Below are 27,813 nucleotides of genomic sequence, written 5' to 3'. Positions count from 1 at the left end.
CTTTGAGTATGAGATTAAAGTGTACCTGCCACCAGATCTGTTTAATGTCAGACCACAAGAGATTATTTGTAGTCAGAAGCAATGACACATTTGACCTGGCATTCTTCATAAGTTCAACTTGTCATTCTTCTCAAGTTCCACATGAATGATGGCCTTCAGCCATGCCTTGTATATACATCTACCAATTTCTGTCAGCCAATGACATACTAGTAGTAGATAACAGAAAATAGAAACGTTCAGATTTCTGCATAATATACTTCAAACAGAAGTGCTTCCATCCAGTATTGCCAAAAGGCAGAAGCAACCAATTCAATATACTACCCCACGACAATATAAACATGTAACTTAGTTCACTACAAACATTACTTGATCCACTACATCATTTTGAAGCATGATAACACAACCCTCACTTCATTACACCCGCAACTTTGTTTGTCATGTTACCACAGGATTACGGCCTATAGTCCAGCATGGACCAAAAGACCTTCACTTGAAGCTTGGCAGTACCACAAGAGATCTCCCTTTTCTCTTCACCACGGTGTCATGGTGTGAATTCAACTTCCCATTCTCTAGTAGCAGCAGCAGCACCACCAGGGACTGCAAAGCCAAATGTGAGCATACCATTCAGACGGAGGGTCATGACACGCCGCCGGAGTGTGATAACTGCACGGTCTTCACAAGACACCACACCGTCTTCCTCGCTATTATAAATCACAATCCTAGGCTCAATGCCCTCTATGCCAGCCACGATCTTTCCACAAAAACTTCCCTCGAGTAACTTGATCTCGAACGTACCCTCGATAGCATTAAGAAGAGTTGCATACCTCACGTCCACAACACTAAACCAGCTCTCAAGAGTTTGATGTGCAACAGCAACCTTTTCGTCTCTAGGCAGAACTCGTCCATCAATCATAAGCAAACCCTTGCTGATTTGCTCGCTTAGAGGCTCTTCACCAACCTTGATTTTAAGATCTATCTCCAGATATATGAAATCAAGTAATACCAGATCTCGACCTGGGCCAGTTAAGATCAAATTTTCATCCTGTGAAAAGCAATAGCTCAAAAGATTAGATTATGAAAATCCAAATACGGATAAAGCCTGCAACGGAATATACAATAGAGTTACAAACTAAACAAAATCAAGAGGCGCATAAGCAGTGATTTTGAAGCAAAGAGGTACGTACCCTTGACTTGATAGGTTGGCAATTGTCCCCGGTGCGGTTAAAGAGGTACATGCACTTGTGGTCGATGCTGTCTCTAGCGATGATAGTGCCATACACATCGATTGGGAAGCCTTTATCCGAGGAGACTATCTTGACAGTAAGTATGTTTGCAGTGTCTTGGAGTTTCAAACGATCTACACACCTCTTGGTGTATCGCATTGGAGGGATAGGCGCTGCGATGTAAAAACAAAAGCATAAGCTAGTTGTGAGGGGCAAAAAGAATTATGTAAAGCATAAAATGCACCGCAGCAGCACGACAAGGATACAATTCAGATTTCCTATTCATATTCATACTGCAAGAAATTCAGTTTTCAAATCATGTTTGCCTCTCGACACAGCAAACTATTCTTGTTTCACTTAAACAGTACAAATCAAATCACTGAACAATAATAGCATAAATAGTTGATGCAAACAACATGAGACAAATAAATAACAAGACGTGGAAAGAATGAAACATTTTCTGTTAAATTTTACAATTAATCAGGCTTTGAGTCTAGGCTTTGAATGCAATTGTTCTAAACATAACTAGATATGCAAGGGAGATTCCACCAACGAGGCTAGCAATCGTGAAAACAACTTGAAAGAAACATACATAAATACATACATACATACATACATACATACATACATACATATATACATACACAGTTGGAAATGTATGCCTTTGAAATAGAATCAGGTCGGGATCTAGGTTTTGATGGCGGACTTACACTCGGCGTTGATGTCGAAGACCGAGAAGTCGTTGAAAGAGTAGCGGGTGTAGACCTTGCGCTTCGTCTTGGGGTCATGCTCCAGGATGGATGCCATGACCTGCTGGTGCGCTAGGCGTCGCCGCCGGTTCTCCGCCGCCTTCCGCGCCTTCTCCTCTGCCTCCCGCGCCTTCTCCTTCTCCGCCTCCCCCTCCTCCTGCGCCGCGGCCAGCATCGCCGCCTTGTTAAAGAAGAGGTCCTCCCAACTCAACTCCTCCTCCCCTACGCACGCCATGAATCCCAATTCCCCGCCGTCGCCGTCGCCGTCGCCTCCAAGGCCGATGAAGCTAACCCTAAGTCGCCGTCCACGGTCGAGGCCTGCCCGATTCCTCCTTTTCATTCCTAATCGCCGCTGCTGCTTCGGGCTGGGCCTTATTAATCTTTACGCGAAAGACGGCCCATTAAGCTATAGTGCGCTCCGTTCGGCAGGAGAAGAGAAATTGGATCATATAAGCCACACTTTCCTTCTCCATTTGATAATTTCCCCTCTGGCCCCCGAGATTGACGGGTGGGACCGGAGAAATTGGATCGCACGGTTTTTAGTTTCTGGCCGATATTTTACATCAGCCGGTTTTTAGTTCCATCAGGTTTTATAAAAAAAATGTTCATATATTTGGAAACGTTCACAAATTTTAAAAATGTTTAGAAATATAAAAAATGATCCTATGTTATTATGAATGTTCTAGAAATTTCAAAAGAATATTCATGACTTTTTAAATGAACACGAAAAGCATGTTTAGGACGGCCAAATTGCAACGTTTAGGACGGCCCATTATAAGCTATAAATAGTATACACACGGTTGATAATTCCCAACCGATATTTTACATCAGCCAGTTTCTTAGTTCAGTCAGGTTTTATAAAAAAAATTGTTCATAAATTTGAAAACTTTCACAAATTGTAAAAATGTTTACAAATATGAAAACAATGCTCCTAAATTTTTACATCAGCCGGTCTTTTAGTTTTGTCGGGTTTCCAAAAACTGTTCATAAAATGTTCACAAAATTTAAAAAATGTTAATGAATATGAAAGAAATGTTACTAAATTTTTAAATCATCTTGTTTTTTAGTTTCGTCAGGTTTTATAAGCGGGGAATAGGATATTCAAATTGCAATGTGCCGTCTATATAGAGATTCCAATGAGCCCTGCTTCACGCTGGGCCTTATTAATCTTTTTCCATCGACACGCGAACCACATGTGACGGTAAGATGGTCCATTAAGCTTTTTTTTGCAGATACATTATATCTACCTAATAATAAAGCTTCAGGATGAACTTTTTTTATCAAAATCGATGAACTTTTTTCAAATACCTGAACTTATTCCAAATTAGTATGAAATCGATGAACTTCTACTAAAATCGGTGAACGGTTTTCAAAATCTGGTGAACTTTTTTAACTTTTTCTATAAAAATCGATTAACTTTTTTTAAAATCCATGATTTTTTCTTCAAAATCCGGTGAACTTTTTTTCATAATTGATGAGATATTTTCGATTTTTGTGGACATTTGTTTGAAAATCCATGATTTTTTTTAAAATCGATCAACTTTCAGAAAATGTGTTTTCTTTTTCAAATTTACTTTTTCTTTAAAAAGAATATACTGGTATGGAAACAATGGTCATATAAACTATTCTCGGATCAAACACATCAAATTCATCGTGGTGCAATGATCACTGCGGCAATTTCCTCGCAATGGCATGTGGGTTCGAATCCTAGTTCTTTCATATTTTTCTTGATGTTTCTTTTTTTAGCATATGGACGCGAGCAATGCTGGGCTGGCCCACTATCACGCACCTTCAGGCGCCCTCTGCCGTAAGCGGCACTGAGGGCGCCGAAGAGGAGCTCTCCTTCCTGACTCCTCCGTTTTATGCGAGGGTAAGGACGGCCCATAAGCTATAGTGCGCTCTGTTCGGTAGGAGAACGACCTCTACGGTCCAATCGAAGTCGCTCACATACACGAATACATTCGTTTCTATAAACGCACTCATGCACACCCTACTTATGCTGATAAAAGTTTTCTTATGGAGATTGTCAAATAATTCGTTGCTAACAGAGGATGTTCGAAAGCACAGGAAAATGTCGCACCATGACTAGTGTTTTGCATGTGGGGCTCAAGACTCATGGCGTCATAGCCTCATTGAGTGCACCATGGCGCGTTGTGTATGGGTTTTAGTGGACTATGACCTTTTGGAACACATGATCGCAACAACGGAATTAGATGTGAAGAACTGACTCTTTTCTATGATAGATGTCCTAGTCATGATGAATTCACACAGATGTCAATCACTCTTTGGGCAATATGGTATGCGAGAAGGAAACTTATTCATGAGGGGATTAATTTGAGTCCCTATCAAACACATAGATTTGTTTCATGCTTTATCTCGGAGTTGGATCGACTTTCGGGAACACCAGAAGCACGTGGTATGATTCGGACTACATGCAATAATGGGCAACATCGTTGGATCCTGTCTGCTCACTAGTAGAAAACAGGGCTTCGGTCACAGCTCAATATACACATTAGTCCCAGTTGCTTTACGAATCGGGACTAATGTGTGCATTAGTCCCGGTTCGAGCGGCTAAAGGCATTAGTCCCAGTTCAAATGAGACATTTAGTCCCAGTTTGAGACACGAACCGGGACTAAAGGGTGCGATGCCATTTAGTCCCGGTTCGTGTCTCAAACCAGGACTAAAGGGGTTCGTGCCTCAAACTCTACCCTCCCCCCCCCCCGGTGTATCGCCATTTCAGTTTTGAAATAAACAAAAGAAAATGATAAAAACTTCAAAAAATAAAATCCTTCGAGATGTAGTTATATTACTACATCTACTAGTTAGAAAAATTAAAAAAACTTAAATTTGGACATGTTTTGCAAAAAAGGTGTTATGAAAAGGTAAAACGGCTATAACTTTTGCATATGATGTCGGAAAAAAAAGTATAATATATCAAAATGTTCAGCACGAAAATCCGCATCCGATTTTGACTGCCATAGGCCGTTTTGCAAATTTTTAGAATCCTCAAACTCTAAAAGGAAAAAAGTTATGCTCAAATTTTAGTTTTTTTTCTGAATTTTGGTTAAATCTGGTCAAACTATGGTCAAACTACTTATTCAAGAAGTATTAGTCTTACTAAATAATTATTCAAGAATATTAGTGTTACTAAATAATTATTTTGGTTTTTTTGAATTTTTGTCAAATCTGGTCAAACTGTGGTCAAACTACTTATTCAAGAAATATTAGTGTTACTAAATAATTATTGTTTTTTAGAATAATAGTTTCAGACTCAAACAATGAAACGTGTGACTTCATGCTCAAGCTAAACTCCTGAGGGTTAATAGGATTGACATCTTACTATTGTCAGGAAAACAATAAGTGCAGAGTTGGAAACGATGAGGAATAAAACCAGGAAATTAAATTGAGCAGTGATGAGGGGTGATTAGAGATTAAATTGTAAAATAATTCAGAAATTTGAAAATCAGGAAAAATAAAAAAAATAAAAAATCGTAAAATTTCCTTTAGTCCCAATTGGTGTTACCAACCGGGACTAAAGGTGGAGCTCCAGACCCGGTTCGTAACAGAACCGGGACTAAATGGGGGGGCCTTTAGTCCCGTCCCTTTAGTCCCTGTTCCAGAACCGGGACTAAAGGCCCCCTAGAACCGGGACAAATGAGTCTTTTTCTACTAGTGGCTGCAGAACAAATAAAAATTAATGTTGATGCGGGATTATCATTGGAGCACAATGTAGGCACAACAACAACAATTTATCGAGACCATCTTTTGTCGAGACCAAGATGGTTACTATATTGGGTCTTCAGTGCTAGTGATTCATGGCATCGCTGATCCTGCTACTCCTAGAAGCTTTAGCCTGCCGAGAGGCTTTATCGTTGGCGCAAGACTTGGGCATGCAGCATTTTCAGATCGCATCAGATAGCAAACAGGTCATCAATCATACTCGCCAAGGGGGGTTGAAGGAAACCATGGGAGTGTTCTCAAAGATTAGTTGCAAACTGTTACAATGTCTAATTACAATAATTTTTTGTTTGAACCTCGAGCTTCTAATTTTGAAGCTCATAGGCTAGCTAGGTCAGGTGTCTCTCTTCCCTAGAGTCGGCATCTTTGATTGGGCACGTCAGAAGTGACCCAATAGCTTTTCCTATAAACATCTTTGCCAATTAATAAAAGCCTAGCTACCTTTGCTTAAAAAAAACTCATACACACCCCTATGAGCACCTTCGAGAGACTGAGCCGACATAGCATCTTGAGATTTTCTGAAGTCATCATAGGCTCCTCGTACTCGACGAGGACGTCTCCTCCCACTGAACGAACATCGCCGAAAACCTAAATAAATCCAGAAAAATGCGAGCACCAATGTTAATTTTAGGACTTATACTCTGGTGGGCGGGGGATACCACTGTCCTCCTTACCATCCAACCACATGTTGGTTCGTCGGTCCGATCAGTTTTGGTGTACAGTTCGATGGTTTACAGGAGGTTTTTATTTCCCGACCGATATTTTACATCAGCCAGTTTTTCATTTCCGTCGCTCTGTTCGGAAGGAGAACGATCCATACGGTCCAATCAGTTTTGGTGTACAGTACAATGATTTACAGACGCTTTTTAATTTTCGGCCGAGATTTTACATCAGACGGATTTTTTATTCCCTCGGGTTTTTTTAAATATTCATAAATTTTTAAAATGTTCACAAATTTTAAATATGTTTATGAATATTTTACATCAGTAGGTTCCTCAGCTTCCACGCAGGTTTAATTACATGCATTTTCTTGAAACATGAGAATATTAGTTCATTATCAGAAACATTTTTTTGGAAGTTATATCATCATTTTTTTAAACTGTGTAACAAATTTTTATACTATGTTAAGATTTTTTTTCAAGCTCATGATTTTAAATTCTATAAATAAATTTAGGTTTTAAAAATATATGCATTTAATTTTAAATTTTTTAGGGGTATGCATAAAATGTAAATAAAGTAAAAATGAGGAGAAGAAAATAATTTCGGGTGACGTCAGGAAGAGGAGGCACGTCGTACTGGGCCATGCACGCAACTGCTCATCATCAAGGCCAATCATACTCCCTGGAAAAAAAAGCGCAATCATATTGAGCTGAGGCCGACAGTAAAAAATAACATAAAAAAAACATATCAGAGCCAGGTTTCGATCCTGGGACCTGTGGGTTATGGGCCCACCACGCTTCCGCTGCGCCACTCTGATTTTCTTGCTGAATTTGCAACGTCAGCGTATATATCACAATAAAAAACAACTTATCAGAGCCAGGTTTCGATCCTGGGACCTGTGGGTTATGGGCCCACCACGCTTCCGCTGCGCCACTCTGATTTTCTTGCTGAATTTGCAACGTCAGCGTATATATCACAATAAAAAACAACTTATCAGAGCCAGGTTTCGATCCTGGGACCTGTGGGTTATGGGCCCACCACGCTTCCGCTGCGCCACTCTGATTTTCTTGCTGAATTTGCAACGTCAGCGTATATATCACAATAAAAAACAACTTATCAGAGCCAGGTTTCGATCCTGGGACCTGTGGGTTATGGGCCCACCACGCTTCCGCTGCGCCACTCTGATTTTCTTGCTGAATTTGCAACGTCAGCGTATATATCACAATAAAAAAAAACATATCAGAGCCAGGTTTCGATCCTGGGACCTGTGGGTTATGGGCCCACCACGCTTCCGCTGCGCCACTCTGATTTTCGTGCTGAGTTTGCAATGCTAGCTTACTTGAACGTTTGGTAATTAACACCAAAAATAAACGAACACTAGATACGGCTTCTAAACACAATCCTGCAGCTCAGTTTTCTAGGTCAAATCAAATGCCATAAACACTGAGAATTTGGACACCTTCACAACCTGGCTTTCTCAACTGTCAACCACATCAAATCCATGTCACAACTTCAAGCCAGAAGCAAGATCAAGTTACTAGTAAAAACACAAGAAATCTTTTTAGCTCCATTTCACACATACAACAAATCGGGACTACAAATCAAGCAAATGCCATGAGCGCCGCCGACAAGCATCGGATTCGTACAGGTTTCAACCAGCGGCAGAACCTGCTCCCACGGCATCGTGCACACGCACAGAAACACACAAATATGAAGGTCCCAAAAACAAACCCACATTTGCAGTTTTGGCAACTTCCCATAATACATTCCTGTTTTCAGTGGACCACGAGTGGGTTTTTTACTCGTCGCAGAATCCAGTCTGACCAGGAACTGAGTGCAAACTCACAGTGTCGTCTCGCCTTTCCTTCAAAACACACAGGGCTTCAGCTAAGCCTCTCAACATGTTTTTTCTGCGCATCATGCATCCATCTTGAGCGACCCCAGCCGTCTGGTTCTTTGGTCGAGCTCCGCCATGACCACCGTCTCGTGCCGTTTCCTTTCTTTCGTGATCGTGTTCGTTGTCATGGAGCCAATCTTATCGAAAGCAAACTAGGAAAGAAAATGGTAAACATGGATAGGTCAGACTCCAATATTGGCAATTAAATGCTTTGAAGCATGCAAACTACTCCAAATTACGGGCGACTTTCAGTTTACTGTAATTTCTTGGTGTTCCAGCTCAGTACGCTTATAACATTGTGCATCATCCTGACTACTTCAATGTATCTGTGGGTACAAAAGGGCGAATATTTACCGTGAGCAGTTCATCTGGCTCGTATAGGTGATGGGCAGTTGTCTGCAGAACATCAATTACATCACCAATATGTTGGATGCGTAAAAGATCGTCTTCTCTCATCTGCAGATATTCAATAACTTATGAAACATGGTAATGGAGTAATGCCAAACAAGCAGAAGGAACCCAAACACTTTGGGAAAACATGGAAAGAGCAGATTTTCTTGGTACACACCTTGAAAATTGCTAGAGCGACATGGAACAAGACCTTTGCTCCTTCATTGAATAGAACATCCCACACCCGAAGGGTTGTCTGTTCACAACAACAAAAATGGTAATTGTGAAATGGCTTTACAGTAAGTTCTGGACAAATCATTGACAGGCTAGATAAACACTGGTACCAAGCAATAAGTAAACTACTGTCTAACCTCCGAAGGCAATGTTTTGGAGAAGAGACATAAGAACCATTCTGTGGCAACAAGTGAAACATCAAAGCCCATTGCTTCAAGATGAGCAGCAATCCTGTACCATTTGGAAAATCGAATATAGTTCACAATCACGGCATGATTCTCACTGAGAAATACTAGCATAAAAATTGAAGGGAAAAAAATACCTGGGGCATTTTTTGGCTAGCAGATCTTTGAATACTCTCTGCTCAACATGGCATCCAGAAAGAGTATCAGTATAACAATCACTGACAAGAACATTTTCCAAGAGTACGGCCAGCATCCAAAATGCATCTTCCTCTGTCTTCATAACGAGCAACAGCAGAGCGGCGACATAATTCAAACCCTGTAGTACATGCTGTTAGGAGGTTCTATGTGAGACAAATTACAGTTAATGAACAAGAACCTGGCACGGCGGCTACCTGGCAATATCCAACTTCAGAATCACGGAATGAGTACCCAACAAGTACACGTCGAAGAGATGCCTGGCCTTCCTCACTGTTCAACCAGGGATGGCAGGGGAAGGTGCGAGGGAGATCCTATAATGGCAAAGCATCCATTTTACTTCACAGATTCACCAAACTAGTTTATATAAAGCCCAATATATGGTGATAAGTGAGGACAACAATCTGGATAGAACAGTATAAAGCTACATATTAAGATCAAAACAAAGTAGATCAACTACAAAAAGGGCCTTTGCAGCAAACGACAAGTATGAATAGGAGAATGCTGCTTGAAACACCCTCAAACCAATGAAGCATATGAAAACCAATTATTCATATGGATGAATCCATCTGATGCTTGCTTCCAGGATGTTGCTCATTAATAATTTAAACAAGGCATACACTTATTCTCTAGAAAGAGATGTATGTACTCTTAATTTGCTCCTGGTATGCGGAAAGGTATGTACTTACATGGTCGATTTGGCGAGTGGCCGGCGTAGTTTTCCCCTCCGTGGCCCTGATCAGCTCGTCATAGTATGTCTCAGGCACTGTCGATCGTTTCTTGGCTGCACCCGACACCGACAGCCATACCTTCGGCCTCAGCGCTGGCGGCACCCCCTTCCTGATCAGCCTCCTCAATGTAACTGTATTTGTGAGCACTGATAGCTTGAGAGACGTGACACTAATCACACCCTGGCCACCGTTGGAGGAGATCCTCGGCTGGAGGTACCAGTTTGCGCCCTTGCTTGCCTCCAGCGCCCACCACACCCTCCCTTGCTCCCTTATCCTCTCCCTCACCTCGTTCAGCACGTTGACATCGTCCACATTGCCCTCCACCATGAAGCCGCAGAGATCTTCAAACTTGACCGACATGTGGTAGGTGTTGGCATGGCCCTTCCGGGGCGTGCTAGTGTGGCTGGTGGTGGGCATGGATGCAGGTGGCGTGGTCCACAATGACCACCTCCTCCTCCTCGGGTTGAAATCGTCATCGGACACATCCCTGGGTTGGATCCCAAACATATTCTTGTCCGGAAGTCTAACGTGGTACAACTATATATGCAACTTTATCAATATCAATCTACCACCAAATGAAGCCTGCTTTTTGTATCTGTTCCCCTTCTCGTCGTCGACCCCTACAACAATTCCAAAAAACAAAACCTGAGTTTGTTCCTTAGTCGCCATTCCTGGCATGCACAACAATCAAATCCAAAATGTAGAAAAGCCATCCGGAAATGTAAACAGTAAAGAATCCCATCCAAAGTTATGCGATTCGATGTCTTCCAAAGTGATTAAGGAGTATTGGCACTCATTTTTATTGATTCAGCAGGCTCTCTCGGCAAACAAGATTGGCATGTTCTTTTCTAACTAATGTAGACTCGGCAATGGATATCATTTCACATATCTGAGACAAATTTTGAATTTTTGGTAGCAATAAAAGACTACTCGTGAAGTATGGGAGTAACAGAGAAGAAGAAGGGTAGTACCTGGCTAGCTCTAGCAGCTGTAAGAAGGAAGGGGACCGAGTCACCACCACCACCTGGATCTGTTGGGATTGCTCACCGCCGATGGAGTCCCAACCCCAATCCCACCTCCACGAGCTCAACCGAGGCCGGGCTCCGCCACCGCCGGCCGGCAGAGCACTCTGCTCCCGCTGGACCGCTCGCGGCACCCCGGACCGGACCGGACCTCGCCCCGCTCTCCGGCCGTGAACAAGCTCGATTCGGGCTGGCCGACCCTTGCCGCCGGCCGCAGCGGACGCGGGTGGAGGGCCGGGACGGGGGACGGGGAGTGGGCGATGCGGCGGATCACAGGGTCGACAGTGCCCGGCTTGCGATCTCCTCCATTGAAGACGAGCACGGCATTGCGGTGATGGGATGGGGATGGGGGATGGGGGAGGAAGCGGTCGGTGGGCGATTTGGTCAGAGGATTAAAGGAGGAACGGAAAATGATGGATCGATCAATCAATCAATCAATTTTGTATCGCACGGGACCAAATCAATCGAGAGTTGTTGGTGGTGGTGAAATGAAATGAAATAAAAAGGGGATCTTTTTTGGATGAGTCCTCGGTACGTGCGCGCCTGCTCAACGGGAGGATTGGTTGTCTTGTTGGTGTACCGAAAAGGGTAGGGCTGTCCTTTTGCTCGCCCTTGGAGATGTGGTCGGAGAGTTCATTTGGATGGGCTCGGCTTTCCTTAATCTCGTAATTAGGGTTTTGTAGCCACAGCTCCTAATTAGTAAGCTTGGTTGATTTGAGGTGTGTAAAAATCAAATGCTCGTCTAGTTGTAACCAAGCCGTGGGTCATTCCGGTTGTCATCGACAAGGCTAATAGGGGTTTGGTAGAGGTGCGGTGTGTCGACGGCTGGTCCTAACGACACTGGTTGTTGTTTGGTGGTACACCTCGATGTAATTCTAGTTTTGTTTAGTATGCCTTGTATTTATTTGTGAACCTTTATAATATATCCGGTCTTTTTTTCGCAAGAGAAAATAGACGATGACCGTTCAACGCATTCTTCCTCAACTCCACCCGCTTGGGAGCTCCAACCTGTTGTAGATGCCAATCTGTTGCAGATGGAGATGAAAAGGAGACGAAAGGTGATGGGTTGTCGTCGATGGACCTTGTATACACAGTCGGACAGTGGCGGAGACAGGGGGGTCAGCAGGGCCCAGGCTCCCCACTCATGTCACTGATTTAAGCCTAGCACTAATGAAAACAGTGTGTGTTTTCTGCTAAATTGGTGTATTTTTGATGGAGTGGGCCTCCCTAACAATATTTAACAACACTCGATCCTCCTCATCCGATTTTCCTGGCTCCGCCACTGCAGTTGAAAGCTAGAGATGCCAAAGAGTGGAGGCAAAATCATAATCCGCCCTTGGTACTGGCTCATGAAACTAGTTAGCTCTTTCCTTAAGCTCGCTGAACCTAACGCGAGCTAAAACATAACAATTCATTGGGTTCACTAAAGAGCAAGCGACCACAAAACAAGCTTTCTATCCACACATGTGACGATGAGTAAATTGCAAAAAACAAAATCATAATTGAGGACCTTAATTTAGAAAACCAGCCTATTTTGGGTTTTTATAACCGTCAACATTGTTCTGACAGTTTTCAAAAATGTTGATTGACGAGTGGAAACCTAATGCCTATGGCCTGCCTGGAAGTGATCACGTGGCAAGAAAAATCAACAATGTTTGCATGAACCGTCAAGTTGAAATAGGCCCACTTGTCAACATCTTGTGTCCTTCTCCTTCTCCCCTTCCCTTCTCTGGCATTATGTCGAGCACCTTGTGAGTTGGTTGCCGGATGTGTTGCTCACCCATGGCCGCTACGGGGGTGGACGATGCAGACCGGCAACGTTGTGAAGGAGCTCCACATCGGAGTCCGTGGTGCCACCGCGCCGCCCAACTGTGTAATGGCGGCGAGGTCCTGGTTCCAGCTTGGACGAGGAGTTGCACCGGTGCCCATCCCGCCGCGAGGCGCTCCTCGCTGTCTTCCACCACTTGCTCCCCCCCACCCACCCATCCATCGTGTCCCTCTGTTGGTTGAGCCCTGACAGCCACGCCAGTTCCCGTGCTCTCCTCTCCCCCTGTCAAGCTGGCAACCACCGCGGCGCCTGTGCTCCCTGACGGAGGTAGAAAGGCTAGATGTAGGCTCGATGGTCACAGCGGCCGGTGGAAACGATGTTGCTGTCGCAGGTCGGGTCGGAGCTGGGCGGCTCGGCCAGGAGCAGGTGGCAGCAGCCTGCCTTAGGGGAAGGGAGGGGACAATGATGGCGCTGGGCGGCGACGCAAAGAGGCAGGCTTGCCGGTGGCCAACTATCATGCGGGCGCCAGTGCGCTGCGGCGCGACGATGTGTGTGATTTTGACTGGTCAAACCTTAGGGTGTTGGTACTTGTGTGATCAGTTAGCGCGCATTGGTGCGTGCGTGGCAGGCGCCATCTCCACCCCAGCCACGCGGCACCTGACACTGGGACCCGCCTGTCAGATTTTGCATCAAACTGCTTTAATCGGTCGATCAGTGTTTTACTGAAAACCGTCAGCACAATGATGATGGTTTAAAAAGAAAACTAAAGTTGATGGTTTTCTGAATTGAATTAGTGTCCTGAAGGCGACAGGGCCACGTGGTTTCCTCCACCTATCGTCTCTGCCGCCCAACCCGACCGTGCAACGCGGCCGTAGCGGATTCAAGTCGTCCATTGAATCAGTAGTCCGTTGCACGTGCCTGCTAACTACCACGACCCTCCAAAGACCCTCCATGTTGATCCATCAAACGTGCCACGGACCATTCGGCAGCTAAGCTGATCACACGGCTTCGGATCACATATTTATTTATTGTATATAATCTGCGTTGAGCCGGCATGTCGATCTGCTCGATTCTCTACCAAGCATGCATGAAGCCAAAACTATCTATCAATGGGGCGTGTCTTAAACTAGGGATGCACAACGAATTTGTCAAGGTGGTTATTCTAATCCCAGGGGATAGAGACAACAACGGTTTTGCATGTGCCTACTACGTATGCTGTCTCTTCTCCTGCATTATTATTTGGCGCTATGGGAGTCACGTCTAGGTTTTCACAGCGACTTGCCATTTGGCACTGCTAGGACGTCATCCCTAAGGTTAAAAAAAAAAAATCTCTGTCTGCTTTCCCCCTAGCCCCGCCGTTTGTTGCCATGAGGGCTTTCTTGTTGGGAGTCAATGGTGAAGTTGAAGTCGTCGAGTGATAACCTCAACCATGTTTTTCTTCTTGGTGGCATATTTTTATTCGTGTGTGTGGCCAGGTGGGACGTTGTTTCCCTATGTGGCCTGTTGTCACAGTTTTAGTCTGACTTTAAATGTATTAATCGAACAACTCTTTTTAGCAAATTGAATTCCTTTGGGGCTGATTTAAAAGAAAATACCGCCAGTTCTTACATTTTGATTTAAATTGAATTTCCATGCTTTTTTCTCCAGCAAGGTTCGTTGCTTGTGTCGGAGCTATCTGGACACCGACCAACGCGGGTGGTTGTCTGTTTGGCATGCGCCTTGCCGTCTGTTGCCACAAGGGCTTCGTTGGTGGAAGTCGATGGACAAGTTGGAGTCGCTGAGTGATAGCGTCAACCATGTTTTTCCTTCTTTGCGGCATATTTGCATTCATGTGGGTGGCCAGGTTGGACGGTGTTTCCCTATGCGGGTTGTTGTGACAGTTTTAGTCTCGTTTAAATATATTAATCGAATAACTCTTTTTTAACAAATCAAACTCCTTTGGGGCTGACTTAAAAGAAAATACTGCCAGTTCTTACATTGTGGTTTAAAGGATTTAACGTTGTAACAGGAGACATTATTACCCGTCTCATGTGTCCACATATTTCAGTATGTCCCGTACTTCGTTTAATTACGCACCACGTATTGAATCCTAACATGCACAGCGTGCAACCTCCTTTAATTATACCAAACCGTTTAATTGCGCACCACTTAATACCCCACATAGGATAGCTATTGTTTCTTTCTTTTCATCGGGCTCATTCTCTTATTCTGATGCCATCATCCTCATCTTTCGCTTATTGATTTCCAAGCCGGTTTTATTGAGTTTGATCGATAATAGGTAACTCCAGGACGTATATAAATTGGTAGTTTAGAATCTAAGGGGACGAGGTGGTACTATTTAATGCTAATAGGAAGAACCGGACGTGATGTATTTGAGCCCGAGCTCAAATGAGCTCAGGTGAACAGTAACCCCGAAAACAATTTAAAAATAATTCAAAAAATTCTGAATTTTTTTGGGTGCTAACATTGACAAAAGTTCTCACAGCTCACAAAATTTCATGACAAAATAACATTTGTGGAAGTCGCAGAAAAAAAAACAAAATTGATGCTCCAAAAATGTTATTTCCAAAAACATTTTCGACTACTGATTTTGTTTTTTTGCCATGACTTGTAGGAATGTCATTTTTGGATGAAATTTTGCAAGCACTGAGAATTTTTGTCAATGTTTCTACCCAAAAAAATTCAGAATTTTTTGAAATATTTCTCAATTTTTTTCGATTTTACTGTTCATCCCGAGCTCAAATGAGCTCGGGAGCCGAACATGACTTTCGTGAAGAACCGACTTATTGAGTTGGTGGTTTTTTTGGGACCCAGTAGGAGCCAACACAACATATATAGGAGCCCAATGCAACATAGTTTATGTAATTGCAGTCGGTCTACTTAGAGCGTAGATTACAAAGAAACCTCTAATTAACTTGTGTGCATTTATTCCCTCAAAAAAATCTGTGTGCATTTATTTTTCCCTGTGACCCAATCAAAGAAAAAAAAAAGATGTGGAGCAGCCCCCTTGGCCCATGCAGGGGACTGACTCCCTATTGGCCCAATGAAAGAAAGAAAAGATGTGGAGGAGGCCCTTTGACTCCCTTTGGCCCAATGAAAGGAAAAAAAAACAGCGCAAAAGAAAGAAAGAAAATCCCGAAAAATGCTGAAGCCGTTCCACGAAACAGAAAAGAAATATCGAGCGTCGCCGCCGCAGTCCCCCAGTCCCCCCGCCCACGCGCGGTCTCCGCCGCGGAGGCAGCAGGAGCGCAACACGGCGGCGACGGTGCCACCCCCCTGCGGCTGCGGCGGCGTCCTCCGGATGATGCTTCCATCTTCAGATTGCAGGAAGCAGAGAGTGCAGGGATATCATCTTCACTCCCATGGAGCGTGCGTCTACTGTCTCGCCTGCTGCCACAGGTAAGGTACCGACCCTGTAATGGATACTTTTCCTTGCTCGCTGCTCTGTTTCTTGATTCATGGCAAAACCGATCTATGGCAGTGGCCTGCTCGGACCTCGGAGTAGTCGCCAAAGGGGATTTTACATGACGCCCCGCTCAACTGAACCAGGGGGAAACCCCTACCCCCGTTTAAAAAACAGAGGAGACAGAGTGGAAACACCAGCTCAGAACTTCAGATTGAGGTAATATATATATACGTAGGCTCTCATGTTCTCTACTACATTACTACATGGCTGATTTCGTTTTGTTTGCTTGTGTTTCCGTGCCCCGGGAATTGCAACTGAAAAGCAAAATCGACAAAATCCAGGATGCAACTGTATCCGATGAAAGAATCCTCTAGGAATGTACTACAATGTGGCCCGGTTACATGTCTGGGTTCATTAGGCAGTTGTCATACTCTGCATTTTCACACGCCTCCGCTTAGATTATCTCACATCCACAGCTCATAGGTTAACTCGACCTGTCCCATTCCATAGGAACGACACCCAAAGTTCAGACAAGGTTGCAAACCTATTATTATTGATGACAATCTTTTGATTCTTACACCAATACACCCACTATCACTTCCAGATGCTTCTCTTTTCGCATCTCCAGATCTTTCCAAACATGTGTGCTCTTCTCACTTGTCACTTCTTCCTAAGGGCAGTTTTAGTTTGATTTAGGCCTATACATTATTCTACCTGAATTTTTTTCATGCTGATATGAATGATTGTTTTTTCATTACACCAATACTCAACATCTGGGTTTTGTTGCAGTAGGGAAACAAGTAGACATAATGGATAATGACCCGCTTGTCTTATAATAAACACATCACCACGCTTATTTCCCTTTTTGCAGTTGACAAATGACAAGCTTATTTCTAATGGTATATTGGTATACAATCACAACCAGAGCAAATACAATCACAATCATATTATAGGTTTACTTTGGTTGGTAAGGACAGTAAACTGGGGATAAAGAATCCATTTTTCATAGCAAATGACTTTCCAAATGTTGATCTTGTCACCTGATACGGCTTTTCTGGGCAGTGGAATTTGTGGTGTGGTTTTGTTGGCCATATATAGACAAGGGACGGTGCTATAGAACTGCGGAAACAGGACATGATGATAAAAAATACATCACAACATGGTGTGTATTTATATATTTTTTATACAAAAATGATTGTGTGCACACAAACATGATCACACTTTACATGAAAAAATGAAACCATGCATGATGGTCTGGAGAGAAACGGCACACAAATCCAACTCGCACACTCAAAGGCACACATCAGCACTCAAGCACTTCTGCGCAAGTATTAAACGTGCGTACACACACAAGCATAATAAATAACCACACATGCTCACACACAAACCACACATGGAATTCGATGATGAATGGATGGAAAGATCGCACGTACGTCTTTCCTTCAGCATCAAATCAATATCCTTATTCACCCAACTGAATTGAGAAGAGAGGAACGACCTTTGCAGCACTGCACTGCGCTGGAGTCAAGGCGCCGCTGCAGCTGCGCTAGCTTCTTGTCCCTGGCTGGCTTTGATCCTTCTAAGAGCAAGGTTCTTCTTGTTTGGATGGTTTGCTATGTCTTGCATCACCTGACTTGGGATTTCATCGCGGTTGAACTCGAGCTCCTTCAACTGTATAAGATTGCTTATCCCAGAGAGACAGGGAGATAGGGAATCCTCCATGCTGGTGAAGGACAAGGCGATCTTGCTGAGCTCAGGAGCTGCTCCAACATCAAAGCTGATCTCATCAAGCTTGCCACACTCAACGAGAAGATACTTGAGCCTTTTGAATTTAGCACAAAGGAAGGAGAGCCTGCTGTCGGTGTAGGCGCCGCACATAAGCCTGAGATAGCACAAGTTGTCCAGCTCGGCGAGGTGTTCCATATTACCCTTGTTCAGATAGGTATTTTGCAGAGTTACCTTGACAAGTGCAGGTAGCTTGTTATCTTTGAGCAACCATGGAAGAAGCTGCCCCTTGCATGTGTATCCGTCGATTCTTAGGCTCTCAAGTAGCTTCGGAGGGTTGTTTGAGTAATTGTCTCCAATGTTTTCTTCTATGTCTGTGTTGCAAGGTAGGCCACCCTTGCCGTGGGTTAGAGTGATAGACAGAGACTGGAGGGACTCACTCAGATCACCGATTGCTTCAAGCAAATAAGTGAGGTGATCTGGCTTGTCGTCGTCAAGAACCACACCCAGCTTCCTCAGCTGCCATAGTTTGCCAATGTCTTTGAAATCGCGATACTGTGATGCCTTGACAGTGGATAGTACCTCCAAGTTTGTCATTTTCCCTATCCCTCGAGGAATCCGGGCGTGTTCACTTTTAGTTGGAGTTGGACTACCAGCCAGCAGACGCTTGAGTTTGAGGAGCAGAACATCTCTGGTGGTGTATGCAGTAGCAATATTTTCAAGATCAGTTGGAGTTCGACTACCAGCCAGACGCTTGATTTTGAGGAGCACGACATCCCTGGTGGTGGATGCAGCCACAATATTTTTCTCTTGCCGGATGTCCAGTACTTCCAGCTGATGGAGGTTGTTGATTTGACAGGGCAGCTCAGTTATACCTGTATTCCTCAGGCTCAGATACTTAAGCAGTAACATGTTGTTGCAGATGTGCTTGAGGCACTTTTTATTGTCCAAGTCTTTACACCCTTCTAAATCCAACACCTTGACCAAAGGCAATTTAGGTGTTCCGCTGAGTTTTCCCAAGGTGCATTCCGAGATATATGAGCTATGGAGTCGTATGCCACTGAAAACGGACAACTGTCTAGCCATGTGGCGTGATAATCCTGTTCCCACAAAGTGCTCTTTCCTGCCAACCATGGTAATGAACTCCTGAACTGTACCATCAACTATGCAGCTCTTGACCTTTCCTGTAGCACTAATGTTGCCAACAGGACAGATAAGGTATCGGTCGATGAGCGCATTGAAACATCGCTCAGCCTGACGCACTGAACTTGACCAGTCCTGTTTTGTTATCAGGCCTTCCACCACCCACCGCCCTACTAGTCTTGACCGGTTGATCATATCATATTCTTTTTCAGGTTTCCTATCATATTTGGACCGGAAGATGGCTTCAGGTTTCTTACCATCTTTAGGCCTGAAGATAGCTAGATACAGCAAGCAGGTCTTGAAATCTTTGGGCAGATCATTGTAGGAGAACTTTATCATCTTCTTGTTATTAGTTTTATCCAGTGATCCTCTTGGAGCCAGGGTTTCAAGCAACTTATCCAGGTCTTCCTTCTTTCTTCTAGGATTAGCAAACATTGCATGAGTGAAGATTTTCATGCTGAATTGACGCGGCTCACATTTCTCCAATATATCACGAAAGATGCTGGTATTGTAATCGATGGGCTGGTTCTTCATAATCTCGAGAACTTTCTTGTAGTAGGAACCAGCGAGAGAACAGAGTATAGGCTGCTTTGGTGGATTGCAAAACTCTTCGGCCTCGTGGGTGTACCTTGTGGTCACTACCACGGCACTGCCAGGGGCACAACCTAAAGAGCTCAAAGCCTTCATGATCTCATCCCATTTGTATGAATAATCCATACCAATGAGCAAAATCAGGGTCTTTTTATTTGCCAGATACCCTTGGATCTTCTCGGCCATTTTAGACTGTAGCTTCTCTTTGATATCCTGCAAGACTGCATTTGTCTTGGTCGTGATCTGTTCAATCTTCTTTTCCAACATTTGGCTCTCAGCATGTAGTTTATCTGTGCCTTTCTTCTTCTCCTCCTCCTGGTTGTTTGCTTCGTTGGGCTTGAGAAGCAGCGCCTGCAGCTTGTTTACCATAATAATCTTCTCAGCCGTTTCTTTGATCTTCTTGGTGTGTTGCTCATCACCTAGTTTCTCTGTGGCTTCCTCCACCGATTTGATCTTCAGCATGATTTCTTTGATATTTTTGCTGATTCCATCATCGGAATTTTCTGTGCCTTCCTCATCAGTTCTTGCAAGCCGCTTCTGGAGGATGTTTACATACTCGTTATGATTGAGGCGAACGGGCGAGGACTTTGATTCCATGTGCTCTTTAATCTTCTTGGCTGTTTCATCAATCTTCTGCTCCTTCATTTGATCGGTGCTTAAACCTGTGTTGACCACCTGAACCCACAGCTGCTCATGAATGCTTTGAAGAAGTATATCCAAGGGTTCCGGCAGTGGAACATTATTGTCAAACATTGTTGCCGTTGTTGTATGGAGATGCTTTTTAATCTTCGCCTTGATTTTGTCAATCTTTTGGTCGACGTCTCTCAGCTTGGGTTGTTGTGCCTCATTGACTTCACAGCTCTGCCTCTTCGACTTGTTCTATATCAAACTGGTTCATGATGGACTCGAGAATGTCGAATGGCCCTGCTGGCAAGCCGGTAGGCATCAGCTCCTGCCCCGTGAAGATGTTGATTGTTAACTTGTAATCGAACTTGGCCTCATTAGCAATAAACACGGCAGACGCAACATCAATTCCATCCTCTTGTTGGGGTGCTACAATGGCGATGCTCCTGAATCCCTCTTGGCCGGCAATGGTGAAGGTCCTCAGTTCACCATAGGCGCTACCTTCCTCTTGGTTGCTTTCCGCAATGGTGATGGTTCCTATGCCACCAACGGTACTAGTGCCTTCCTCTTGATTGAATACCGGAATGGGTATGGTCCAAGGTACACCACCACAAACTTGGGTTTGGCGGAGCCATTCAACCAGCTCCACCCTGCACTCCTCCTTGGTGCAAGGCTCAGCAAAGACGAGTTCCCTGACTGCGAGCCGATAGCCGATGCCGGGCCCGTCATCTTCACCTTCATCTTTTTCTTCTTCCCCATGGTGCACCCCTATGACATAAGACAATAATGCAGGGTCGCCTCGGCTGCCAGTGGTGGCCGGATTGGGGATGTGGACATCGTACCGGAGGCGTCGATCAGCGACGCCGCGCGCACGGACCTTTAGCTCGTTCAACTGGGTGGCGGCCTTGTGCTGAGCGGCCAGCTTCTTCATGTAAAGGGGAACCCACCAGAAGATGTAACCCAGGGGGCACCTGTCATGGCGGCACACAGCGGAACTGCTGCAGAGGGTAGCTGTCTATGCTGTCGCTGCAGTCGTTGGCGAGCACCCGGACCTGATTCATCCAGGTGTGGACCGGCTCGCCGTGCCCCTCGCTCCTGCTGAGGTGCAGCAGGAAGCTGTTCATGCTCTCCATCTCCTCCATGATGAACTTCACGTCCGTCTCCACGCGGCCCAGGAGACGGGTCTCGTCGCGGATGACGCCTAGCAGCGACTGGACGGCGCGCGAGGCGAGCTCAGCCATGGTTGCTGCAGGCTTAGCTTAGCGGCGTGGATAGCTGCCAATCCGCCATGCGAGGTTGTGTGGGCTTTGGTTGTGGATTGGAATGGATTATTCTTCGCGTCCGCCAGCGTACAAGTGAGGGCATCTCCAGCCGTTGGCCCTACCCCCCCCCCCCCCCCTCCCAGGATGCATAAAAATCGTCCCTGGGGGCGAGCCGGCGATGCACTCGGCGCTGGGGGCGGGTTTGCGCCCAGTCGTCGTCCCCAGCTCGCCCCCAGGCGCCGAAATTGGCCCACTTTGCAGCCCAATTTCAGCGGATAAACGGCTCATATGGGCGAGAATAGGCCCATATTCGGCGTGGTTCGCCGTGTCTCGGCGTTCAATTATCAACACAATTATTTCTTATCACATATTTCATCACAAAAAAATCAAATACTTCAACAAAATACTACAACAACAAATAATTCAATACAAATTATATTGTTCAACAAATAAAAACTCGTATTTCATCACGAGGCGTCCCCCTTAAGCCTCCATAGGTGCTCAATCAGATCTTTCTGCAGTTGATGATGCACCTGTGGGTCTCGGATCTCCTGACGCATACTGAGATAGGCAGTCCAAGTTGCCGGTAGCTGGTGATCAATTTCGGCTAGAGGACCCTGCCTGTAGTATGGTTCAGTGTCAATCACTGGGTCTTCTTGCTCGCTCTCGATGATCATGTTGTGCAAGATGACACAGCAAGTCATGATCTCCCACATTTGATCTTTCGACCAGGTCTGAGCGGGGTACCGAACAACAGCGAATCGAGATTGGAGCACACCAAATGCCCGCTCGACATCCTTCCGGCAAGCCTCCTGAACTTTCGCAACCAGGCGTTCTTGCCTCCTGGCACAGGGTTTGAGATCGTCTTCACAAATGTCGACCATCTCGAATAGATGCCGTCAGCTAGATAGTACCCCTTGTTGTATTGGTGCCCATTGATCTCAAAGTTCACCGGAGGAGAATGGCCCTCAACGAGCTTGGCAAAAACAGGAGAGCACTGCAGCACGTTGATGTCATTGTGAGTTCCTGTCATACCAAAAAAGGAGTGTCAAATCCAGAGGTCCTGTGTTGCTACCGCCTCAAGCACCACACTGCAACCGCCTTTGGCGCCTTTGTACATCCCCTGCCAACCAAATGGGCAGTTCTTCCATTTCCAATGCATGTAGTCGATGCTTCCAAGCATCCCAGGAAATCCTCTAGCTGCATTCTGGGCTAGGATCCGAGCAGTGTCTTCCGCATTGGGTATTCTCAAGTATTGTGGCCCAAACACTGCCACCACTGCCCGACAGAACTTGTAGAAACACTCTATGCTGGTGGACTCGGCCATGCGCCCATAGTCGTCGAGTGAATCACTTGGAGCTCCATATGCAAGCATCCTCATCGCTGTCGTGCACTTCTGGATGGAGGTGAATCCAAGAGCGCCAGTGCAATCCATCTTGCACTTGAAGTAGTTGTCGAACTCCCGGATGGAATTCACAATCCTGAGGAAGAGCTTTCGGCTCATCCGGTAACGGCGCCGAAATGTTCTCTCACCATGAAGTGGAGCATCGGCGAAGTAGTCGGAGTAGAGCATGCAGTAGCCTTGCAGACGATGCCGGTTCTTTGCTTTCACCCGCCCCGGCGCCGAGCCACCTCGCCGCGGCTTTTCACTGCTCGCCAGCAGCTGGGCGAGGGCGGCGAGCACCATGAGATGCTCTTCTTCCTGGACGTCGGCCGCGGCTTCCTCCTCCAGCAGCGCGGCGAGCTCTTCCTCCTCGTCCGAGTCCATCGCCGAGTCAGGCAAAACGCCGAACACCTTGCGCTCGGTGGGCGTGTACCCGCCGTTAAACCGCGCCTCCGCGGCCGGAAACGCCCAGCTGCTGCGGGAGGGGCTGCCGCGGCGAAGTGCTGCTATTTTCCGGCGGGGAATGGCTATCTAGCGGAGTAGGGCGGCGGCCGTCGCCGGTATATAGCTAGTGGTGGCCGAGGGCGTGGGGGGTGCGAGGCGAGTCGGGGGAAGAAAACCTTGACTTTTCCCCTGTCGGTGTGAGCCAGGCGTGCTTTTCCCTAGCGCCGGAGCCCCCAACGGCTCCCCAGCGCGCCGGGTTCGGCCTGTGACCGCCGGGCGGAAAAAAGGTCCGAGCCGGCGATTTTCGGCGTCCTGGGGGCGCGACTGGGCCGTTTTTTCGGCGCCGGCGCCGAAAAAGTGGCCTGGGGGGGCCTGTTGGGGGCGCGGCTGGAGATGCCCTGAGTCCCCCCACATCCTGCCTATGGCATGTTGAAGACGACATCAAGACTCAACAATGGAGGACCGCCTTTTCTTTTAAAAAAAAGTTGTAACCCAGGCAGGTAAGGCAAGAGCATCTACGGCCGGTCCATCAAAATTGACCGGATGAACGCCCGGGTCACTGACCGGACATAAGATATTATAGAAGCAAAAAGCTGACACAATCAGACCTCTGGCCTTTATTTTCATATATGTTCTCAACCCATATACTCCCTCCATTTCATAATGTAGTGCTTCCTCTATCCACGTGCTTTAACTTTGACCGTAAATTTAACTACCAAGACCGATTGCGGCGGGAGCAAAATTTATATCAGTAAATTCGTATTTGAAAGAAATTTTCAATTATATAATTTTCTCCCGTCGCAATTGGTCTTGTTGGTTAAATTTATGGTCAAAGTTGGACCTCGGGAAACGCGGACGCACTATATTTTGAAATGAAGGAAGTATATATTATAGAGGCAATATAAGGAGTGCCCACCCGTGTCCGGTCAATATGCCATATAGGATTCAACCCATGCAGACCACCTTCCTCTTTATTTTCCCTTTTCTTTCCTTCCTCCTTTTTTCTCCTCACCAGTCACATGTACGTGACCGGACATATAAGGGGGAATGAGAGCATGACTGTGTGTGCAAAAAATAGAGGCTTCAAATGAACACTCCCAGACGCGTCCATGAATGTTTGAGAAGCCAAATTTGCCTAGTCTGTCTATATATGCCCCAAGGACATCACCAACATGGTATGCGGACCCTACTCCACCCTCATAGGGGTCTGAACCAGACACCTTTAGATCTCAATGGGGACGTCCATTGGGTTGGACACGGATGGATGTTTGAAATCACATAGTCTGGCCCAAAATCGAGGGGTGGAGTACAGGAGTTCGGACGCCCACCACATAAGACTTCGACAGTCCGAACGCACTAATCCCACCTCCCCCTACTGCCAGTGGTTTCCACCTAACTCATTGAAGATCACCGACCCAAGTAGCCTACCTCGACTATTAAAAGCCAGCTGGTGACTCATCTAAACCCAAGCCACACCCATCCTGTATATCTAAGAGAGTGATCCCTACTGCATCCGATTATCTCAGCATGCATGCTTACACATTATCAAAATTATTGTAGCGATTGGATTTACTAGCTTGATCTCTAGCATCCATCCCATCTACGTGTGAGAATCCTTTACCACAGTTATGTAAATGACTTGTCTATTATGTGAGGAATAAAGTCTATTCGCTGTCAAAAAAAAAACTTTAAAGAACAGATTCCTCTCAAAAAAGAAAAGAACAGATGCTAAATTTGTCATCCTTGTCCAACAAGTGTGCAGAGAATGAAGCGTACAAAGACAGAAAGAAATGCAGATCCGTGTCTTTAACCTGCAACCATTAGGGTGGTATCCAAGTGACAGGCTGATGGATTTGCTCCCTTTTATTTATTCCTTTCTTCTGAAGAGCGACATGTAATCTATTGGGTTTACACGCTACTGAGTTGGTGTAAACAATCCACATACAGGAACGGATCCATCTCCTTTATCAATGGTACTAACCCTCCGTTCCATTATAAGCATCATGGTTTTAGTTCAAATTACACCATACCTTGGAGTTGCCCCAAACAATCTATGGGTCAATAGCTCATGTGCGACACATTTCATGTGAATTGGAAGGAGTGTGACGTAGTTGCCAGAAATAGCTCCTGTGCACCGTCTTACATGGCAATAATATCCCTAATATGACCAGATGGTTAAAACACAGGTCCGGTCGTCAATGGGACTGGGGTTAAGGTAAAAATAGTGGGTCAAACTAATCAGTGCATCTGGTGGTGGGTCCCACTTGGCAGTGCATCGATTCCCCGCCTGACTGAACACGTGCTTCTCCCCTGCTCCTGGCTGTTGCTCTCTTATTCATTCTTGTCAGCGGCGGCGGTGGCGGTGGCGGAGCTTTCGTCCACGGTTGCGGCTGCGCATGTGGTGAGTGTATTCGGCACCATTCCCCTTCGTCTTGAGTTAGATCTGACCTAAGTGAGCCTCTGTTGGCCCCTGTTTTCCACGGGATCCAGATTGTGGAGGTGGGTGGGACTAGGGAGCGGCGGCGGGGCGGTGTAGGGCTGAACGAGATGGAGCCACGAGAGACAACGTCAACCAGGTAATCACCCTGTCCAACCTCTTCAACCCTGCGATGTGTGCCTCATCTGCTTTCACTGCCCCACAGTGCCCGCCATTGATAGACAGGGGCAATGTTGCTCGGACCTTCGAATTTAGTGTTGAATTCTTACCATCTAAAGCAAAGCTAGTTGATGGTAGCGTGCGAGACATAGAGAGAGATACAATTGTGAAATGGGAGGTTGAATTTGAAGAGATCAATCCATAGGAGATACAAAGCATGGAGAGAGGCTCGTGAGGAATGTTGTGGAGAAAATTGGGGAAATCATTTGTTTGGGTCCAGAGCAAGAGATAGCATTGTTATGGTTTGATAATTGGAAGGGTGATTATGTTAGAATTGAGAATGATGAAGAGATGGTTGATGAAATTGATCGGTAAGATGGCTGGGCAAGCAAACAAACTACCTTTCATGCAGAGCCCGTTGATCTGAAATCAGATTCTAAGGTTGGATATGTGCCCTCAAAGTTGGCTTCGCAGATGGTAGATGAGGATTGGGCTTCACAGAGACAGATAACGCCATGTGTATGGTTGAAGTGACAGTAATAGAGGGGCCCGCTCAAGATGCATAAGAGGCCTGTGATGGTGTTGCAAGGGTTGTTTGTGTTGATTGGAATTCGGTACAATTAGAAGACACTACTGATTTGGTCATTGCACCAATGGCTGACACTAAGATGGCCAATTTTTTTTGGCATTCTAGTAGATCCATCCAGCAGATGATCAAGATGAGAAAGAGAGGGATGAATCGAGCTTGCCTAATGATCCTGACATAGATGCTTGTGAAGATGTGGATGGACAGCTGATGAAAGATGCTGCAGATGATGTGGATGATGCATATGATGATGAGCTTGTAAGTGTGTATGACAAAGAAAATCTTGTTATTGAAGTAGGCAAATTGTTCCCAAGCATGAAGGAGTTCAGAATGTGTTTCAAGACTTATGCAGTCAAACATGAGTTTGATACTAAGACTATGTGGACTGATAAACAGAAATTTTATGCAAGGTGCAGAGGTTTGATGGAAACGTCAGGCCTTGCAAGTGGTACATATCTGCTAGAATTCAACCTGATGGAAGTACCATCAGGGTTAATCAAATCCCAAATCTACATACTTGTATTACAAGTTCATAGAGAGTATCAACCATGACATCACAACTTTGGACAAATAGTGGGTCCCACTCTTACATGGACAAGTGGTGGGTCCGTGCATACGTGGATAAGTGGTGGGTCCAACCACTAACAGCTAATGAGGGCATCATTTGAGTTTAAGGGTCATATTGTGCCTGGACTATTTACGGGCTCAAATGTGTTGCACCAGAGCCATCAACTCGAACAAAGTTGCATCCCTTCCAATTTACATGAAATGTGTCGCACATGAGCTATTGACCCAACAATCTATTCCTTATATTTTGGTATAGAGGTAATAGTAATGAATCCATCTCCTTTATCAAAAGTACTACTAGTAATCATGCACGTCTCCACGAATGATATAACCCTTCATTTTTATTTACTTTGCCATATTAGATTTGTTTTAAGTCTGACTTTTGTAAATTTTGACTAAGGTTATAATATTCTTTTATTAAAATCTGCAATACAAAATCAATATGATTTTTTTTAACACAGTACAGACGCAAGCACTCATATACACGCGCATACACTCATCCCTATGAATGCACACATGCACACCCTACCTCTATGAGCACCTTCGAAAGACTGAGCCGGCATATCATCTTGAAATTTACGAAGTCACCGTATGCACCTCGTCGTCGACGGGAACGTCTCCTCCCACTGAATGCGCATCGCCGGAAATCCTGAAATAAATCCAGGAATAAATGCGAGCATCAGGATTTGAAC

General features: G+C 45.3%; 3 protein-coding genes across 3 annotated transcripts; all 3 read right to left on the bottom strand.

Annotated features, from left to right (window-relative positions):
• Nucleotides 1-222: 222 nt before the first annotated feature.
• On the bottom strand, nt 223-1,901 carry LOC125532561 (uncharacterized). The gene is made up of 2 exons (XM_048696579.2): nt 1,185-1,901; nt 223-1,042 (listed from the first exon to the last, which is right to left on the bottom strand). The coding sequence occupies exons 1-2, from the start codon at nt 1,380-1,382 to the stop codon at nt 542-544; spliced, it is 699 nt and encodes a 232-aa protein (XP_048552536.2). The 5' UTR covers nt 1,383-1,901; the 3' UTR covers nt 223-541.
• Nucleotides 1,902-7,909: 6,008 nt separating this feature from the next.
• LOC125543041 (Ypt/Rab-GAP domain of gyp1p superfamily protein) lies at nt 7,910-11,579 on the bottom strand. Its single transcript, XM_048706288.2, has 8 exons — nt 10,975-11,579; nt 9,962-10,623; nt 9,470-9,586; nt 9,215-9,393; nt 9,030-9,123; nt 8,837-8,914; nt 8,623-8,724; nt 7,910-8,420 (listed from the first exon to the last, which is right to left on the bottom strand). The coding sequence occupies exons 2-8, from the start codon at nt 10,508-10,510 to the stop codon at nt 8,289-8,291; spliced, it is 1,251 nt and encodes a 416-aa protein (XP_048562245.1). The 5' UTR covers nt 10,511-10,623; nt 10,975-11,579; the 3' UTR covers nt 7,910-8,288.
• Nucleotides 11,580-17,723: 6,144 nt separating this feature from the next.
• LOC147988497 (disease resistance protein PIK6-NP-like) lies at nt 17,724-20,411 on the bottom strand. Its single transcript, XM_087534961.1, has one exon. It carries the CDS (start codon nt 20,409-20,411, stop codon nt 17,724-17,726), a length of 2,688 nt encoding a protein of 895 aa, XP_087391087.1.
• Nucleotides 20,412-27,813: the final 7,402 nt, after the last annotated feature.

Source organism: Triticum urartu, chromosome 1A, assembly GCF_056163025.1.
Source record: "Triticum urartu cultivar PI428250 chromosome 1A, HENAU_Tu73, whole genome shotgun sequence".
NCBI lineage: Eukaryota > Viridiplantae > Streptophyta > Magnoliopsida > Poales > Poaceae > Triticum > Triticum urartu.
This window is presented reverse-complemented; position numbering and strand designations above follow the sequence as displayed.

Excerpts from the sequence above, each read along its gene's own strand:
- LOC125532561 (XM_048696579.2), bottom strand. The coding sequence starts at position 1,382 with ATGCGATACACCAAGAGGTGTGTAGATCGTTTGAAACTCCAAGACACT. Across the intron at positions 1,043-1,184 it reads GCCAACCTATCAAGTCAAGG|GATGAAAATTTGATCTTAAC; the intron begins GTACGTACCTCT and ends TGCTTTTCACAG.
- LOC125543041 (XM_048706288.2), bottom strand. The coding sequence starts at position 10,510 with ATGTTTGGGATCCAACCCAGGGATGTGTCCGATGACGATTTCAACCCG. Across the intron at positions 9,394-9,469 it reads CTGAAGTTGGATATTGCCAG|GGTTTGAATTATGTCGCCGC; the intron begins GTAGCCGCCGTG and ends CATGTACTACAG. Across the intron at positions 8,725-8,836 it reads TCGCTCTAGCAATTTTCAAG|ATGAGAGAAGACGATCTTTT; the intron begins GTGTGTACCAAG and ends GAATATCTGCAG.
- LOC147988497 (XM_087534961.1), bottom strand. The coding sequence starts at position 20,411 with ATGTTTGACAATAATGTTCCACTGCCGGAACCCTTGGATATACTTCTT.